The sequence below is a fragment of the Mercenaria mercenaria genome, chromosome 5 (assembly GCF_021730395.1).
Source record: "Mercenaria mercenaria strain notata chromosome 5, MADL_Memer_1, whole genome shotgun sequence".
Classification (NCBI taxonomy): Eukaryota; Metazoa; Mollusca; class Bivalvia; order Venerida; family Veneridae; genus Mercenaria; species Mercenaria mercenaria.
In genome coordinates, this window is record NC_069365.1 from 50030689 (window position 1) to 50047943 (window position 17255).

General features: G+C 35.1%; 1 protein-coding gene across 4 annotated transcripts in view; it reads right to left on the minus strand.

Moving 5' to 3' along the window:
- Window positions 1-347: 347 nt before the first annotated feature.
- LOC123557087 (aminoacyl tRNA synthase complex-interacting multifunctional protein 1-like) overlaps window positions 348-17255 on the minus strand; it is a 73513-nt gene continuing 56605 nt past the window's right edge. For 3 of the 4 annotated variants that reach the window (XM_053543481.1, XM_053543480.1, XM_053543479.1), the window contains exons 3-7: window positions 13870-13983; window positions 12875-13048; window positions 5900-6120; window positions 5400-5568; window positions 348-5013 (exon numbers count right to left, since the gene is read on the minus strand). In XM_053543481.1, coding sequence (XP_053399456.1) covers window positions 4847-5013; window positions 5400-5568; window positions 5900-6120; window positions 12875-13048; window positions 13870-13983 — 845 coding nt within the window. In that variant the 3' untranslated portion in view covers window positions 348-4846. Of the gene's footprint in view, window positions 5014-5399; window positions 5569-5899; window positions 6121-12874; window positions 13049-13869; window positions 13984-14960; window positions 15019-17255 lie in introns of all 4 variants that reach the window. The other variant, XM_053543482.1, reaches the window with a different exon arrangement.

A 17255-nucleotide genomic window follows, 5' to 3' on the forward strand; every position in this document is an offset into this window, starting at 1 on the left:
AATCTGCCAAGCATTTCATGAGTTATTGTCCGATCGAAACTACGAGTTTTGCAAATTTTAAGTTGGAAAGGGGCCATAACTACATAAAAAATTGGTGGTTTGCAGCCAAAGTCCAACTTGACCTGTATTTTATGATGTTACACCTGTGTTCCAAAATTCATTTAAAATCTGTCAAGCCTTTCATGAGTTATTGTCCGGAAACCATAAAACACCAATGGAGAGACAGACCGACCGACAAGCTCACTCCTATATATCCCCAAACAAGACGACCTGTAGAGTGTAAACAGTAAAACTATGGAAGACAGACAGTGGACACCACCTATAATAACGACTTAACAACTAAACAGTCTTGTTTCGCATTGTAATTCGCAAGGCATACCGTGAGATGCATTTTTTGTAAGGTTAATGTTTTGACAAAAGTAAACAAATGATTATGACAAATAACAATGAACCTAATGACAAATTAGTAATGCATTCACACCTGCAGCAATATGCTTGAACTTAAAATACCTTGCACATCAGCTTTAAAACACTACATCAACCGAGTAACTAAAACTTCATCAACATCAGTGGCATTATGCGCATCTTACTGCACATAGTGTTTTTGGTGAATGTTTTATACCAGCAATTTTCGGTTGCTGTGCATTTAAATGTGTTCAATTAATGATAAGCTTTAGAAATAAAAAAATCGGAGCCTTTACTTCAATCTTCTACACAGTGATCTCCCTTCGCTATAGGTAGAGATTTCTGAAGTTGAAGGGAAGCAACTCCTGCATGCGGTTTGACTTTTCTTAAAAAGAATTTGGAAACTTGTTATTTCCTACTGGTAACAGAAAGAGTTTGGTATATTGGGTTAAAAGCTATAACTTCCTCCACTTTTTTATAAACACATCTATTTCAGCTGGATTTTTACTTGAAAAGAGCGCATAATGCCACTTTAAGATAAAGTATCGAAATATACCTAGACATTCTACAGAGAAAAATTTAATGAGCTTTCAACATAGCAACATTGACTACAGATATTTTTTTTCATACAAGGGGCCAACTGGATGTTAATGGTTTTAGGAGCACAGCTGTTACATTTTTCAAATCCATGTGCATTCCATAAAGCAGCTACATTCTGTAATTTTTTATTATTTTTTTCATAGCCAAAATACACGACAATAGTAAAATTTTCATATTTATCTGCACACTTTTTCTTGCTTAATTAAATTACTGCATGTGTTCATTATATAACTAGATGTTCAAAAAAGTTAAATTGTATAGTTTCATCTTTTTTCTCATTCCACTTATTAAATTCAGAGAGCATAAATTATATTCTTACACAACCCAATTAATTTCCTATTATACAAAGATGACTGTGTGACCTTATGATTAAAAATCATTGCTTGTATGTGAATTATTACAACATAGCTTCAAATATCATAGTCGTGTGCTGAAAATGGGAACTTGAGTAATCTATGAAAGGTTGATATCGTGTAAGTTCTCAGTACAAAATGTAATCTTGAACAAGCAAATTCAGTGAATTCATATCCCCCGCGAAATAGGTTGTGTTTTGTGACTGAGAGGACTATATTTTGAAAAATAATTAATTTCCAGATATTTACAGGTAATGTACAGACAAACCTTATGGTTTATTGGTAAAATCAAGGGGAAATACTCTGCCCTATAGTGATTATATTTGTATTAAGTTTCATGAAGATCCATCAATGAGTTACTTTGTTTTGTGGAAATTTATGAAGTTTAGAACAATTAAAGGACAATAACTCTGCAGTTACTGAAGAGATCCTGATGAAAGATGTGCATGCATCACTGCCCTATAGTGATCTGTATTTCTGTTAAATTTCATGAAGAGCAATCAATGGATTACCTTGTTATGTGGGAATTTATGGATTATAAAATAATTAAAGGGCAATACCTCTTAAGCTGATAAAGTGTTTCTGACGAAACTGTCCTTGCACGACAGCCCTATAGTGATATCCATTTGTATACATGTATATTTGTTTCATGAAGGCCCACGAATAGGTTATTTAATTACAGTCAGAAATCAATTTTTTACCAAATCAAGGGGAAAACTTCGCTTTTACCGGGTCAAGGGGGGGGGGGGGGGTAATTATACATGTGAGCAAAGGTTATGTGCCAATTAATCATTACGAAAGGTTCGGTGATTGTAGTTAAAATACTATTTGAATTATAAGCAATTTCATTTTTTTAACAAAATCAAGAAAAACTACTCTTACTAGGTAAAGATAATACCACACGCGAGTTAAGGTCATGTGCAAATAAATAGTTGCAGTTTGGTGATTCCAGGGAAAGTACTTGCATTTTCAATCAGATCAAGGGGGGAAAACTCTGCTTTTACTGGTTCAAGTAGGACAATACTGAATGTGAGCAAAGGTCATGTGACAGTGCTAATCAATAATTATGTGATTTGGTGATTCTAGCTAAAATACTTTTTGAAAATAATTATTTAACAAATTATGGTGAAAAAAACTCTGCTTTTACAGGGTCAAGGGGGATAACTAATACTAATTGTAAGTAAAGCTCTTAAGCTGATTAATGATTATGTAAGTTTTGGTTATTCTAGATTAAATACTTTGTGAATTAGAAGCATTTTTAATTTCGGACGGATGGACAAACAGCCAGATTAACAACGCCAAAACAACATTCCTCAACCTTTAGCAAAGAGGATTATAAAATCATTGTTTGTCCTTCAGATACACATTATCACATCACTCGGGCTGTGTGCTCAGGATATAATTCCTCCGTATCTGAAGTCTTAACAAGGATTTTATTCACCGGTAAAATCATTGTTTTGGATATAATACTTTTTAACATTCACAGGATTGATCCAATGGTAAACATAATTTTCACTGACGTGTATACGCATATCCATCCATTCAAAAAGTACTCATTCAAAAAGGGTAGTCCTCTTTGAACATGCAGCTTGATTGAGCCAACAACTTAACACAGTATATATAAATAACTGATTGTGTGCAACCCTTTCAAATGTTTTAAAATAAAAATTTATTGCATCACATGCAATGACTATGACAATAAAAGGGAAACAAGAGCACCGCAATGCGGAGCAATATACGCCCGAAGGTATGATCTTTGACCCCTTAGTGTGACCGAAGAGGATAGGAGCAAAATTTAAAGAAACAACAAAGGGAAGAATCCATAAAAAATCCTCACAAGGTACAGATATGTCAAAATACACCTAAAGATTGGAGTTACCATCCATGTTGAACCACAGAAAAGTGATCTCGGTTTTCCCTATGGCCAATAATAAAAAGTTACAAAATAAGTTATTTATACTATCATAAAAGGGAAGCAATTCAAACGAAAATTATTGTAAGTGAACAAAAAAGGGATCTGCCAAAGAAAAACAAGAGCACTGCATTGCAGAGCAATAAACACACAAAACAAAGTCAAATGACATTGACCTTGAAGCCAGCCATCCGAAACATGCGCTATGCATGTTGTCTTGATGTGGTGAATATTTGTGCCAATTTTCTTTGAAATCCCTCAAGCAGTTCAAGAGTTACAGAGCGGACACGAAACAAATTCATATGACCTTTGACCCCCAAGTGTGACCTTGACCTTGAAGTGAGCCATCCGAAACATGCGCACTGCACATCGTCTCGATGTGGTGAACATTTGTGTCAAGGTTCTTCGAAATCCTTCACGGGGTTCAAGAGTTACAGAGCGGACGCGAAATTGCTAACGGACAGACGGACACCGGGGGTATAATATAATACATCCCTTCGGGCGTATTCATTTTGTAACATATGTTCATTTTCTGTACACTTTTCATTCAAAATTGAATCAATATTTATTTTTTTTGTTTGTTTTGTTTTTGTTCAGTTTAATGTTGCACTGACACAAATATAGATTATATGGCGACTTTCCAGCTCTGATGGTGGAGTAAGACCCCACGTGCCCGTCCTTGTATTACTTCATCACGAGCGGGCACCTGGATAGAACCACTGACCTTCCGTAAGCCAGTTGGCTGGCTTCCTCACATGAAGTATTCAATGCCTGGAGTGAAGCTAGAACCAACGTCGGTGAGGGGCAAGTGATTTGAAGTCAGCGACCTTAACCACTTGGCCATGGAGGCCCTGTTTATTTTATTTTTTATGTCTGGTTTTACAAAACATTTCAAAGAACAAAGGATCAAAATTCAACCACTTTAAATATTGTCGCTACTGTAAAAGTATATCAAAACTTTACGATTTAGCTGTTTGCAAGTTTTAGAAATATATATGATAAAATGGTCAAGTCTGATTAATAAGCATATTCCCTCCTCGTTTGACAATTATTAAAACTAAATTAAAATTACAACATTTCTTTAACATATTAGATATGTTTACTAGGCACAAGATTCTCCTTTTTCATTGAAGTCGCTTAAAATACTACTTCCTCCTTTGTAAATTTAACTGAATGATATGTTTAGATTAACACCTAATGTACAATAACTCTGCTTCTCAAATCATGTGATCTGGAAACACAAAATCTTGATTTCCATGAAGATATGGTTATACATTTCTTTGAGACAAAAAAATTAGGCTTACAAATTTGATAAAAATTTTTTTTAATGAAACAAAGCTATTCAAGTTAAAGATTTAAGTGCATATTACAGGCATCTATAACCATAATTGCTCATACAAAATATTTTGTACTGGGTCCGGCACAGCTTGCATTGTATCTTGGAATTCTTGGAATAGCAAGAAAACATCATGAGTTCAATAATCTTGACTAATCAACAACCAAACAAATATATATATAATAATAGTTATTGTTTTATTCCTCATTGCTGCTTTCAAATATATAGAATGTCATAGCACTACAATATTTGGGTATTGGCTGCTGTCGGAACAACAACTTTCCCCTTCCCTTCAATGATTAATTGGGAGCCTTTGTATGCGGCAACCTTATCACCATCGGTTTTAAGATCAGGTTTCACAGTTTTCCATATCTTCGTCTTTGGATTCATCAATGCATCAGGTTCTCCTAAAATACATATTCACTTTTCTAACATAAAATCACACTACGAACAAAGCTAACATTCAATAAAAGCTCAAAAAAATATTTGAAAATGTTTCAACATGTCAGCAGTATTTCTGCAAAATATCAATATAGTGTTGTTGTTTTTTTTTAAAAAAAAAACTACTAAAGATATTGATATAATTTCTCTAGAAAGGAAATAACTGAAAGAACTGAAACATTAGAATTATTAACTTAGCCTAGAATGGTACTTAGCCCATCTGAAGCCAGAGTGTCTACGTGAACTGAGCTCTGTAAATGCTTCTCGAGTTTCTGGCCTATTCTAATGTCAAGACAAAAAATAATCGTGCTAGGAGCTGTAAAAAGAATACATGTAAATCAAGGCATTATACCTATATAGTCTTTTGCAAACACCCTGTCACCAATCTGAGCTCCTGGTGGTGGAAGAAGTATTTCTACTTTCTCTGGACTACAAGCACACATAATCATCCCCTGTGACAGGATTCCTCTCATCTTAGCTGCCTTCAGGTTACACATGAACACAGCCAATCTGCCCTGCATCTGTGACAACAAATGGAAAACATGGTACATTCAATTTTACTGGCTCTTACACAATAACTGGATGTCTTAAGATTTGATATTATATAGGATGTCTGACTTCATTCAAAGATGTTACTGAATTTCAAAATGTTTGGTGAAATTCTGAGCAAATATTACTTAGAACATGTACTTTGAGAAATATAAAATCAAACAAAACCTGTCTGTAAGCCTCTAAGATGGCCTGTCAGAGGCAGGTGGGTATGTAATTTTGTATGCTATGACCTTGACCTCTGACCACAAAAAGGGTTTTGCTTACTTGTGCTTTTAGCAGAACATGCTATGAGATACTAACCTCTTCTATAGGCACATGTTTCACCAGGCCTGATAAAATTGTACGAGTCTGCCCTTCTCCAAGATCCACATCATTAACATACAAACGGTCAGCATCAGGGTGTTTCTTACAATTTACAATCTTGCCAACACGTAGATCTATTCGAGAAATATCTTTTGGTCGGACAGCACCAGCTGCAGCATCCTTCTTCTCTACCTTGGCTTTCTTAGGCTTACTTTCTTCTAAAACAAGTAAAAAATCTAACTATTTTATGGGTTTTGTAATACCAATTAAAGTTCAAATCACATGGATATAGATATCAATTATAATATATATCCCTTAGTCCAAGCTATTATCCTTTTTTCACAACTCGTCGCGTGAGTGGAACGATGCTCTATCTACCATTTTTTAAACGTGGCGAAAATCGCTTCCAAAGTTTAACTCTCTTCTAGTTTCTTTATGTCTGGGCGAAAAAGATGATAAATATATCTACTTGTTCCTTGCGTTTAGTTCTTTCAGACTGTAAATGCTTTCAAATACCTTTCGTTTTTACTTTTCTGCAATTATACATTTTTCACTTTGGAGATACAGCAAATTTGAAAAAAAAAATGTTAAAGGTGTATTGCTCTATCGGGACATAGAGCACTGTAAATTTACAAAATTGGACATAGAGCAAGATAATATTTATTACAATTGTATATGGAAAAAAGGGCAAGAGCTCTTAAACAGTAATTACAGTCGTTGTACTAATTTTGAAATTATTTAAAGGAGGATTGGTTTTGGTTTTAGTATCGTCAAACTGACACAATATTATAGGCCATATTGCAACTTTTAAGATTGTCATTGTAGAGGAGGACTCTAGGTGCATTATGTTTGGCACGGTCGGATACCTGGGTATATGACTTCCTTCGTGTCAGCTAGATGGCTTCCTCACATGAAAAAGCGAGGTTTCAAACAGTGGTGAGGGGCAGGTGTTCAAAAATCAGAAGATGTGGACTGATTTGCCAGTTTTTTACCATGCTGTCCAAATAGGTCAGAGTTAACTAAACTACTACGCTACAAACATAATTGACTATTAAACTAGGCATATTGGTCGAAATTATTTGCAGATGGATATTCGTAAAACCCTATCGTAGTATTGTGTTAAACAACAACAACAAAATTTTGAAGTTTAATTACTCAGTGACCGCAATAATTATTATCAACAATGAAAAACAGATCTAAAATCGTTTTTAGTCGTAACTGTTCTACATGTATTTGCCCAATACGACTAGCTTTTCATTACGCTGAGTAAGATTGTCCATGTTTTGTTATCGGTTGGCATTAAGTTTGACATAATACTAAGCATTATAACAATACCTAATAACATTGTCTTTGCAATTAAATATTCTTAGTAATAACTGTATTCTTTCACAAAACAACAGTTTTTATATTATGTTCAATTTCTGCATGTAACACAATGTGTTATTCATGTCTCTTTTTAGCTATTAGTATAGGTGGATTGTACGGCGTCCACCGTCCGTCTTCCTGCGTCAACAATGTACTTAAAATTCTTCTCCTCTGAAACTACTGGTTACATTTATACCAAAACTTGGTCAGTAGAATTTTCAGATAGATCTCTATCAAGTTTGATCAAATGGTTAATCTTGGTCCCTTTAAGGGCCACCAGAGCAGAAAAAAAATAGGAAAAAACATTTAAAGAGCTTCTCATGAACCTCTTGGTGGATCTTCATCAAATATAGTCTGTAGCATCATTTTAATATCCTCTCCCAAATTTGTTCAAATGGGGACGATTGGCCCTTTGAAGGGTTACCAGAGCTAAAATTAGAAATGTCTTTAAATGATTTCTTCTCATGAACCACTCGATGCATCTTCTTCAAACTTGATTTGTAGCATCATTATAAGAATCTTCACCAAAATTGTTCTGTTGGGGGCATTTGGTCCCTTTCAGGGGTTGTTAGATTTCAAAATTAAAATACCTTTAAACGACTTCTCATGAACCACTTGATGGATATTCACCAAACTTGGTCTAGAGATCAGTATAAGGTCCTTCCTCAAATTTGTTTGATTAAGGGCACTCTGTCCCTTTTAGGGGCAACTAGAGCTACAAATAGAAATACTTTCTTGTCATGAAACCGCTTGACGGATCTTCATCAGAGATGGCCAGTGGCATCATTGGAGGGCTCTCTTCCAATTTTATTCAAGCGGAGGCTGTTTGCTCTTTCTAGTGCTAAAATTAAAACTACCTTTAAAGACTACTTCTAATGAATCACTCAATGGATTGTCATCATTCTCTGTCCGTAGCATCATTATAAGGTCCCTCCATTTCTTTTTAATTGTGGGTAGGGATGGGGGCACTTGGCCTTCTAAAGGGCCACTAAACCTAAAGCTACAAATGCCCTTAAATGACTACTTCTCAACCGCTTGATGGATCTTTATCAAACATTTATTAGGTCCTTTAACAGAGTTGAAAATAGAGATATCTTTTACTAAATTCCTCTCTAACTCCTGAATGGGTCTTCATAAAACCTTGTCTGGAGCATCATTATAAGGTCCTTTACCATGTTATGTCTTATAGTCAAATAGGGACACTTTGGCCCTTTTAGGGACCACTAGAGTTGAAAAAGAAATAACTTTAAATGATTTCTTCCTATGGTTATGTGTTTTGGTGCGTGACAGCAAAATGATCATGATAAAAAATAATGACCAGCTTAAAAGATTTTCACCAACCCTAGTTAGAAGCAAAGACAGATTGTTAAGGTTTTCTTCAGTTGAAAGATTTAGGCCCATTTAGGCCTCTTGTAAACTTTTCACATAATTCTGACAGTTAAATCAAGGCTCAAAGATATTACATCGCAAATAATATGTCCCGGTCATACCTTTCATACTAATCTTATTGTATATATTCATTTTAGTTTCTGCATGTCGTACTCAAAACTGGTGGCATACATTTCAACTTAATACTGAGTATCATAACAAGAATTCATAGCATTAATTTTACAATTAACCATTTGCAGTCACAGCACGTATGTTTCATATTCGGTACAACAGTTACATCATGTGATACTTTAATAGTTTTGTGGCATTGATTTTGATTCACACCAACCATTTGTAATAAGTATTGATTACTTGAAATTCTAAGAAACATCTATTCTCTCTCACAAACACAATCGTTATTTATATTCCTCACAGTTTCTTCATGTACGTACTTTCATTTAGCATCCGTTTGAATTTCACCATTGCATTCCCTGTTTGATATTTGTCTTTGTTTTTTAAGCACATTTAATTTTCTCTGGTGACAAGGGTTGCAAGTTTAACGATAAGATTTTTGCATCTGGTAGTAGGGATATTGTACTGCCAGTTCTTGTTGTCCTATACTAAAAAAAGTGATCAACAACAAAATTAGTTGGTGCCTTATTGTAACTTTGTAAAGTAAAATATGTTCTGTTTTGGTTTTATTTCTACTGCTTTTAATAGACAATAACACAAATTTGCTTCACGGAAACATGTTTGCAAATATCGCTGTTATATCAGGCGCGTAGCTGGGACATTTTACATAGTACGCGGAGGTGATGTGGGGGTCGGGGTATCCTCCCTTTGATTATTTTTTTAATGTGAGAACGGCAAATGGTGCAAATTTTAGCGTATATTTGAAGCATAAATATTGCAAGAATAATTTATCCTTTCTCATTTCTTTTATATAAAATGTATTGTTTTACTAGATATTCGTGTAATATTGCACATGTAAACTGTGGTTCATGTAGGCCTACATGTGTGCAAATATTTATTCAAAACAGATGGTTCGTGGTAACACATTTTCAAAATATTATTATGACTGGATATAACATTCAAGGGATATGTCTATAAGTATATATATATATATATGCGATAGTTGTTAACAGGAATTTTGCCATATCGCAAGCTTTGTCATCGTGATTCCGCGCTTCACGTATCGCCTGTCCATGATGGAGAAGCGTGACACGCGAAATGACGACGGCGAAGCGCAAGGTCATGATTGCAAAGTGCGAAATTAAGCAATGTTCGTGATTTCACGCTCTGCTTTCTCTATGAATATGAGAAGCGCGCGGCCACGACGGCGAAATGGGAGATTTGAACAATTTCGTGCTTCGCCATTCGCGTATCACCTGCGCATGTTAGCGAAGCGTGAAGAGCGAAATAACGGTGGCGAAGCGAGAGATCACGATGGCGAAGTGCGAAATTAAGAAAATTTCGAGATTTTGCGCTTGTGATCTCGTGCTTTGCCGTCATGATTTCGTGTTTCGCCGTCGTGATCAAACAGTTCGCTTATCACCTGATGGAGGAGCACAGAACGCAAAATTATGTTTGTGATCTCGTACCTCGCCATTGTGATTTCACGCTAGCAAAATTAATGTATACAGTTAACTTCAAATATAACGAGCACAGTTATAATGAATTTTCGATAAATTTTTGGTTATAAGGAACAATTTAAAATGTCCCTTCAATGTAAAACAAAGTGGTTATAGCAAACATGATTATAGAAACTATCGGGTGTAAGGAACATATTTCCACGTCCCAGTGTTGAAATATACATTGAAATAATATATATTAGGCTATAGCCTAATAGTCCTTTTAAGAAGTTTTATACAAGGGTTGAACATTAGCACTGGGCAGACATTGTACTAACATACTGATTCATAAAACAAATGTTAAAAATATAGCGTGATGGCTGATATATGATATATCTCAACGACATCTAAAACCAAGTACATTGTATTACACTGAAATCTTGATCTGATAAATTTTAAGAATCTTGTTTAAGGTCTTCTGAAATATAATACATATAATTTAGTTACCTATTAGGCCATTGAAAATTATGTAATTACCAATAATAAAGAAAGAAGATATTTATCTCACTGTGAACTGGATGCCACGAACTATCTGAATTAGTCTCTAACCTCGGATGACTTGTACCGGTGTCATACCCGGAGAATAATTGGGTACAATTATTTGATTTCTATTTGATTTTATTTTCTTTAATAATGTGACCATGGAATAATTGATAATTGTATGCACTTAAGTACAATTATAAGATAGGGGCCTATATCAGATATTCTATGGCGTCTGAAAATAACTTAATAACCATTATGAAAATTACGTCTGCAGTATTATATATATCCCATTAAAAATTTCTTTTAGGCTTGAAAGCCACCAATTTCTTTTCAATTTTTGATATTGTGTCATAGTTCTATTATAGAAGTTTGCCTTTTTAAACCGTTAGCATAGACGGTGTACGATTGTAATATTTCACATGTTCAGGATTATTACAAAATAAGTAATCGAATAGTAGGATAGAGCGCTCTAGATAACGAAATAAATTGCAAAACTGTACCTAAATTGTTAAACAGAATATGAAGTAAGCATTGACTGCGTATGAAGCAACTTCCGTTGCATGATATATACTTCTTATTGCAACGAAAGAGATTAGCCAATTTAATTGTGTATGCTTGCCAGATTTTCACTACGCAGCTGCGTATCTATAATATTCAGTGGTATTTCTCAAGATACAGCTTCAGAATGATGAAAATAGCTTCTATCCGAAATCCACATCTCTACAGGTTTGTTAAAAAATCTTGCATGTATTTTCTTGCCTATAGCTTGACAAAGCTATGTGTTTGTATAAGTATTAAAATGATAAAATAATTAATCTATGTAAGCAGTCTCGCCTATGCATGTCGTGTAGATAGGCATTCTAAGTATATTTCAAACATGCTACAACTATGCCTATCCGCCATATTTTGTTGTGATCACTATGTAACTGTGCATTCTATTGGTTAAAATGGAGTTAGAGCAATTCTGGATTAAGTTACCTGGAGATAGAACACTCCTTTACAAAGTCTAATGATGATCACATGATGTTAGTTTATGTGTATGATTGGTCAGAATAATTTTAAACATTACAGTGCTTTAAGTCCTGGAGATAGAGTACTTTAATCGTAACTGTTACATTCGAACAGAGGACATAGAGCAAAGTAATGCCCAGGATCTTCCTCTATGACGTCAAAAGTTACGTTTTCTTGCTCCAGAACGATAGAGCTCGGCGAGACAAACAAAATGATGTAAAAATCTCATTTTTTTCAAAAAATGGAGATAGAGCACTATAAGAATCAGGCGACGAACTATTTCATTGGAAACAATAATACAGTGTATATCATACAATATTCTGAAAGGTTAGAATTTCAGTGGTTTCGCGAGACTGCCTTTCTAACATTTAATATGGCAGAAAATTGAAAACTATTGGGAAAGCAGTTTTCAAAAAGTCAGACTGCATGATCATTCTCTGAATACAAACAAAACTTTCAAAAGTTGTGTAGTAAGCCTACCTATGATTTTGTTTAGCAAATTTAAGACAATCCACTCAATAGCTAAATGGTAAAGTGTCGACTTTGATTGCAGGAGGTGTGCATGGGGTTTAACCTCTTGCCGTGACATACAAAACACTTAAACAATGATGCTGGTACCTCCCTTATTTAGCACTTAATATCTAAAGGTTAAATAAGTCTAGGTAAGTATCTGTTACTTTTTTGTTGGGTTTTACGTCGCACTGACACAATTACAGGTCATATGGCAACTTTCCAGCTTTGACGGTAGAGGAAGACCTCAAGTGCCCCTACGAGCATTATTTCATCACAGGCGGGCACCTTGGTAGAACCACCACTTCCATAAGCCAGCTGGCTGGCTTCCTCACATGTCACATGAAGAATTCAAAACCCCGAGTGAGACTTGAACTCACATTGATTTGAAGTCAGCGACCTTAACCACTCGGCCACACAGACTCCAAGAATGTTGCTGGGTACCTTAATAGCTCATGTTATCTGTTGATTACATTCAACATTAAATAAAGCTTACCTTTACCTTCATAAATATCCAGCAGTCTAAGGTCAGAGACAGAATCATAACTGTATAACCTTATCGGTCTTGTTGAGTTTGTTATAAAATAATGAAAAAATTACAAACCATCCCCTTTTTTCTTGCTGGCATCTTCTGGTTTTCCTTTTTTCTCTTGTTTTGGTTTCGTCTCCTTGGCAACCTGTGGTTTCACCTCGGCTATAATGTCTCCTGGCTGTGTGACACTGTCCGCCCCAGTTGCCTCCAGCTTTGGTTCTCTTTGCGGAATGGGAACCTGTTTCACTATAAGCAAGGGTTTAACCATAACAGTGAATTTTATATAGAAGAAAGAACATTATACATAGACATTTCAATTTTTTTTTTAAATCAAAGAATTTCCAGACAAGACTGAATATTTATCGTTACTAAATATTCATAATAACATGTCAGTTCTACAGATCAATATCAACACATTCATTAGTTGATTTCTTATTTACATTTTATTTACTGACAGATCTTATTAGATCAACAGCAGTGTCCACCCACATCAAAAAATAAATTTGTCTTCTATATCAGTCTTTAAACTGACACATTATATCATATGATTAGTACAGTGTTACAGAATGTTTTTGATATACCTCTCAACCAATATTCTAATCAATTTGTATCATGACAACACTCTTTCAAACAATATTTTAGGGAAATTATCACAGCATCTAACATGTGGGGCAAATTTCAAGTAGATCTGCCAACATTTTGTTCAGCCCAAGGCTTGATGTCTGTTTAAAAAACAACCATACATCTGAAAAATTGAAGGGGGATTTTCCTTGATAAGACAAATGCAATAGATGTTTTGACTTGTCAACCTCTGTTTTAGCACCAAATAAAAATCTGTTTTGTATAATTATCAATTCATTTGCAATAACTACTTTTATGAATCAGGAAAATGTTGGGAGGACAGACAAATTTTCTTTTCATCATCCAATAACTCCCAGTTTCTCTGACTGAATATTCGGCAGTTCCTCAGGCAGTTTAGCAAAGTCTGTTTCTGTTGACGATAACCATGATGTAAACTTCTTTTGAAAAGCGCTTACGTCATATCTCTGATCTGAAACAATTATTACCTCCATTCTTTATTTCACATTGCATCAATGACATTTTCAGTGCGTTGATTTTGGCCTTCAGTTGTTCATTTTCTGATCTCAGTCTTCCCTCCTCTGGTTTGCTTACACTAATTGCTGAAGTGGAAAAAGAAAACATTTAGACATTACCATACCTAGGTCCATGGTCCCGCAAATTCCTGAATGTCTTTCTCTAAAATTTATTCAACTGAAAAAGTTACATGCAATTATTGATTCTTAAAAACTGCAATAAAAATAACTGTGAGGACTGAAATATTTCAGCAAAGGTCGGTAAAACCTATTTTGCTCACATTTACACATTTTAACAAGCTATTTTCTCCTAAAAAGGGGTATAGGTCATTTATTTAGGGAAAGACAGCATAGTATCTGGACATACGGGATAAAAATCCTACTGTAATGTTAATTCTAGGTGGAAAATGAATGATTTGAAAGAAATTTTCTGAGGGAGAGATGCTTGTCAAGTCCTGTAAACAAAAGTTAAAGAAAGTACCTTCTTAGAAAAATTTTTTGGAAAACCATAGGGATGGAACCCTGCTCTTGCCTTTGGTTTCCATGTGCAGAGCATATGTAATTATTAGAAAAATATACCTGACTAATAGGGAATCGATCTACCCACTACGGTATCATGCGAGGTATTCCAAAACAACGCATGCTATGCTAATTAAAAATACAGAGTTATGGTTTAGACCGTGGGCGTGCGACGACCCTGATGAAATTCGGGATATCACTTCCGTCGCCGGTCTTCGTTAATATCAAAAAGCGTCCATGGGATCAGTAGGCCAATCGCAATATCCCCACAATAAGATGTTTTCGATAAGAAAGATATATATCTGAAATAAGCTGCTGTTAAGTTTGTTGAGTCACAAGCTAATCAGCCGCTTACATGTTCTATTCATTAGAATTTTTTTTTGAACATTTTGATTTTTAGTATATTTTACAATGATTTACTCGACATCACTAAGATTTCTCGCGTCATCACTAATTTCGCGGTATTTGAGTTGCGCCATTTACGTAGTGTTTACATGTCAAAGTTCGTGACCTATTTTACGCATGCTAGCGAAAAACGTTCTTACCTGCAGTTACCTTGCTAAATATCTGTCAATATCTATCAAAACCGTATTTTCCACATATCTATTGCAAAAATAAATAAAAAAAAACAACGTTAATTAAGCAAATATTTCTATCTTTACAAGTTCGTCTCATTAATTATGCAAATTAAGTCCCACCCATAGGTTAGAGAACACCATAATTTACCCCAGCTAAACAAAAAAGAATGAAATATCAGTATTAGGCGAAACATCAAAACGTATAAACTCGACAGATTTTAAGGGGGAGGAGGGGATGGAGGCCCATCTCTACAAAATACTGATACTGAGCAGTGAACTGGAACATGTTAGATAAGTATCAGATAGAAAATATTCAGTTATAGTACAATTCTTAGGCTCCGATACATTATGACCACGTCCGCGACCTTGTGGTTTACTTGCAAAATATCTGGCGTGTCCACTGCCCAGAGGAGAATATTTTCGATAGTGCCAATGTAAACAGATAATTTAAAACGTTTAAATTGGCGTTTAATGACTATTGAGTGTTCCTGTTAGTTTGACTTAAATAGCTTTTCAATGTTTGAATAATATTTAGTGTTATTTAACCTTTGATAGGTTGATTGCCACAAGTGTTGACCTATACCGCGACATTATTGATGTGACGCCACATGATGACAATGGCTGACTACTGTTGTTGATTGTTGGATGTGAATTTGAATGACGCCATCTTGGAAAAACAGTAGCAAAAATTGTGACCATTTTTTACTTATATTTTTATAAACATATAAAGAATCAGGGGCCTTGTAGTGTAATCAGCACGTTGAGAAAGACTTTGATGACTGTACTATTGCCCACGCTAGTGATTGTTGCAGAATGCCGAGGAGAAAAAACGGCGGCAGTCAGCATGGCTCGACCCAGCCGGGTCAGAGTAGTGATTTTCATAATAAGTCACGAGGGGACATTGATCAAATAGCTCATGCAGTCTTACTTGGCCTTAACCCTAGGTTTTATGTTTTAGAGGAAAAACTTGAAAGTTGTGTGAAGGAGGTAGACTTTGAGAGGGCCAGAAGTAATATTTTGTCCAATGTCTACACAACCGATGCAGTACACAAAGACGGAGAATTTGCGTATAAACAATTTTTATCCCGAATGTGCTTTGACCGGGGCAGTTGTGGAATTGTTTAATCATATGGTCTCTTTGATTGATACCCCTGAGGGTTCTTCTCAGTCTCAGGGTGACTTGTTCAATCATGCAGATGATTAGGATACGTTGCCTCGGGCCCATTTTTCTGTGACGGACATAAGTGCTTGTCATTACACTAATCCTAAGCAGGGTAAAAGGAAGCAGATCATTGGTCCGTTTTGTTTCTAGACAGTTGGTGAAAAAGATTTATAAGCACAAGAAGAAACTGAGGAACTCGCACATAGATGAATATAAATCAGTATTCATTACAGATGATCTGTCTCCATTACGTATGAGATTTAAGCCTGTTGTATGTAACATTCTAGGTGTCTCCAGGTCGTTTATCAGAGATGGAAATGTCCATTGCGTGTACAAAGATAAACATTACACTCTTAATACGCCAAGTGACATCTTCGATCTGTTGATGGTGGATATTACTGAGGAAATATTGAAGGACCTTGGTCTGGCTGATTATATCTAGGATGAAGAGGAGGATGAGTTATTGACTGAAGCTACTTTTTGCTCGAATAGTTTTAATTTAAACGTAAAATATGTTTGTTATGATGATTCACATACTGTTGACATTTCTAGTCATCTTCATCCAGTTACGGACAGTTCTAGTCATTTTATTTCAGACATTGACGTTCCCAGTCATTTTGACTGACATGGCCATTATATGTAAGTTATGCTATTCTTTCTGATAGTGTGTACATTAAGTTTGCATTTATAAATGTGTGTGGCTTGTGTTCCAAACCGGTAAATCCAGACTTCATAGAATTTGTTCAACAACATCATATTATAGGTTTTGCTGAAACTAAACTTGACGCTTATAGTAATCCTGATTTACCAGGTTATACCTTTAAATGTTTACATAGGAAGAAATCTGGAGGGGTTAGTAAATTTATAAAAAATGACATTGTTAATTGTATATCGATTTTAGATATAAGCCATGAAAATTGTTTGCGGTTTAAATTTTCTGATAAGAATACTATATAATCATGGGCTTGTTTATATTCCACCAGAAGGATCTGCCTATACTTTCTTACTAATTTTTGACACAACTGAAAATAACATTCCTGATCTTAGTGTTCAGTGTGAAAATGCTGATTTTGCGCGTTTTGGTGATTTTAATGCTAAAA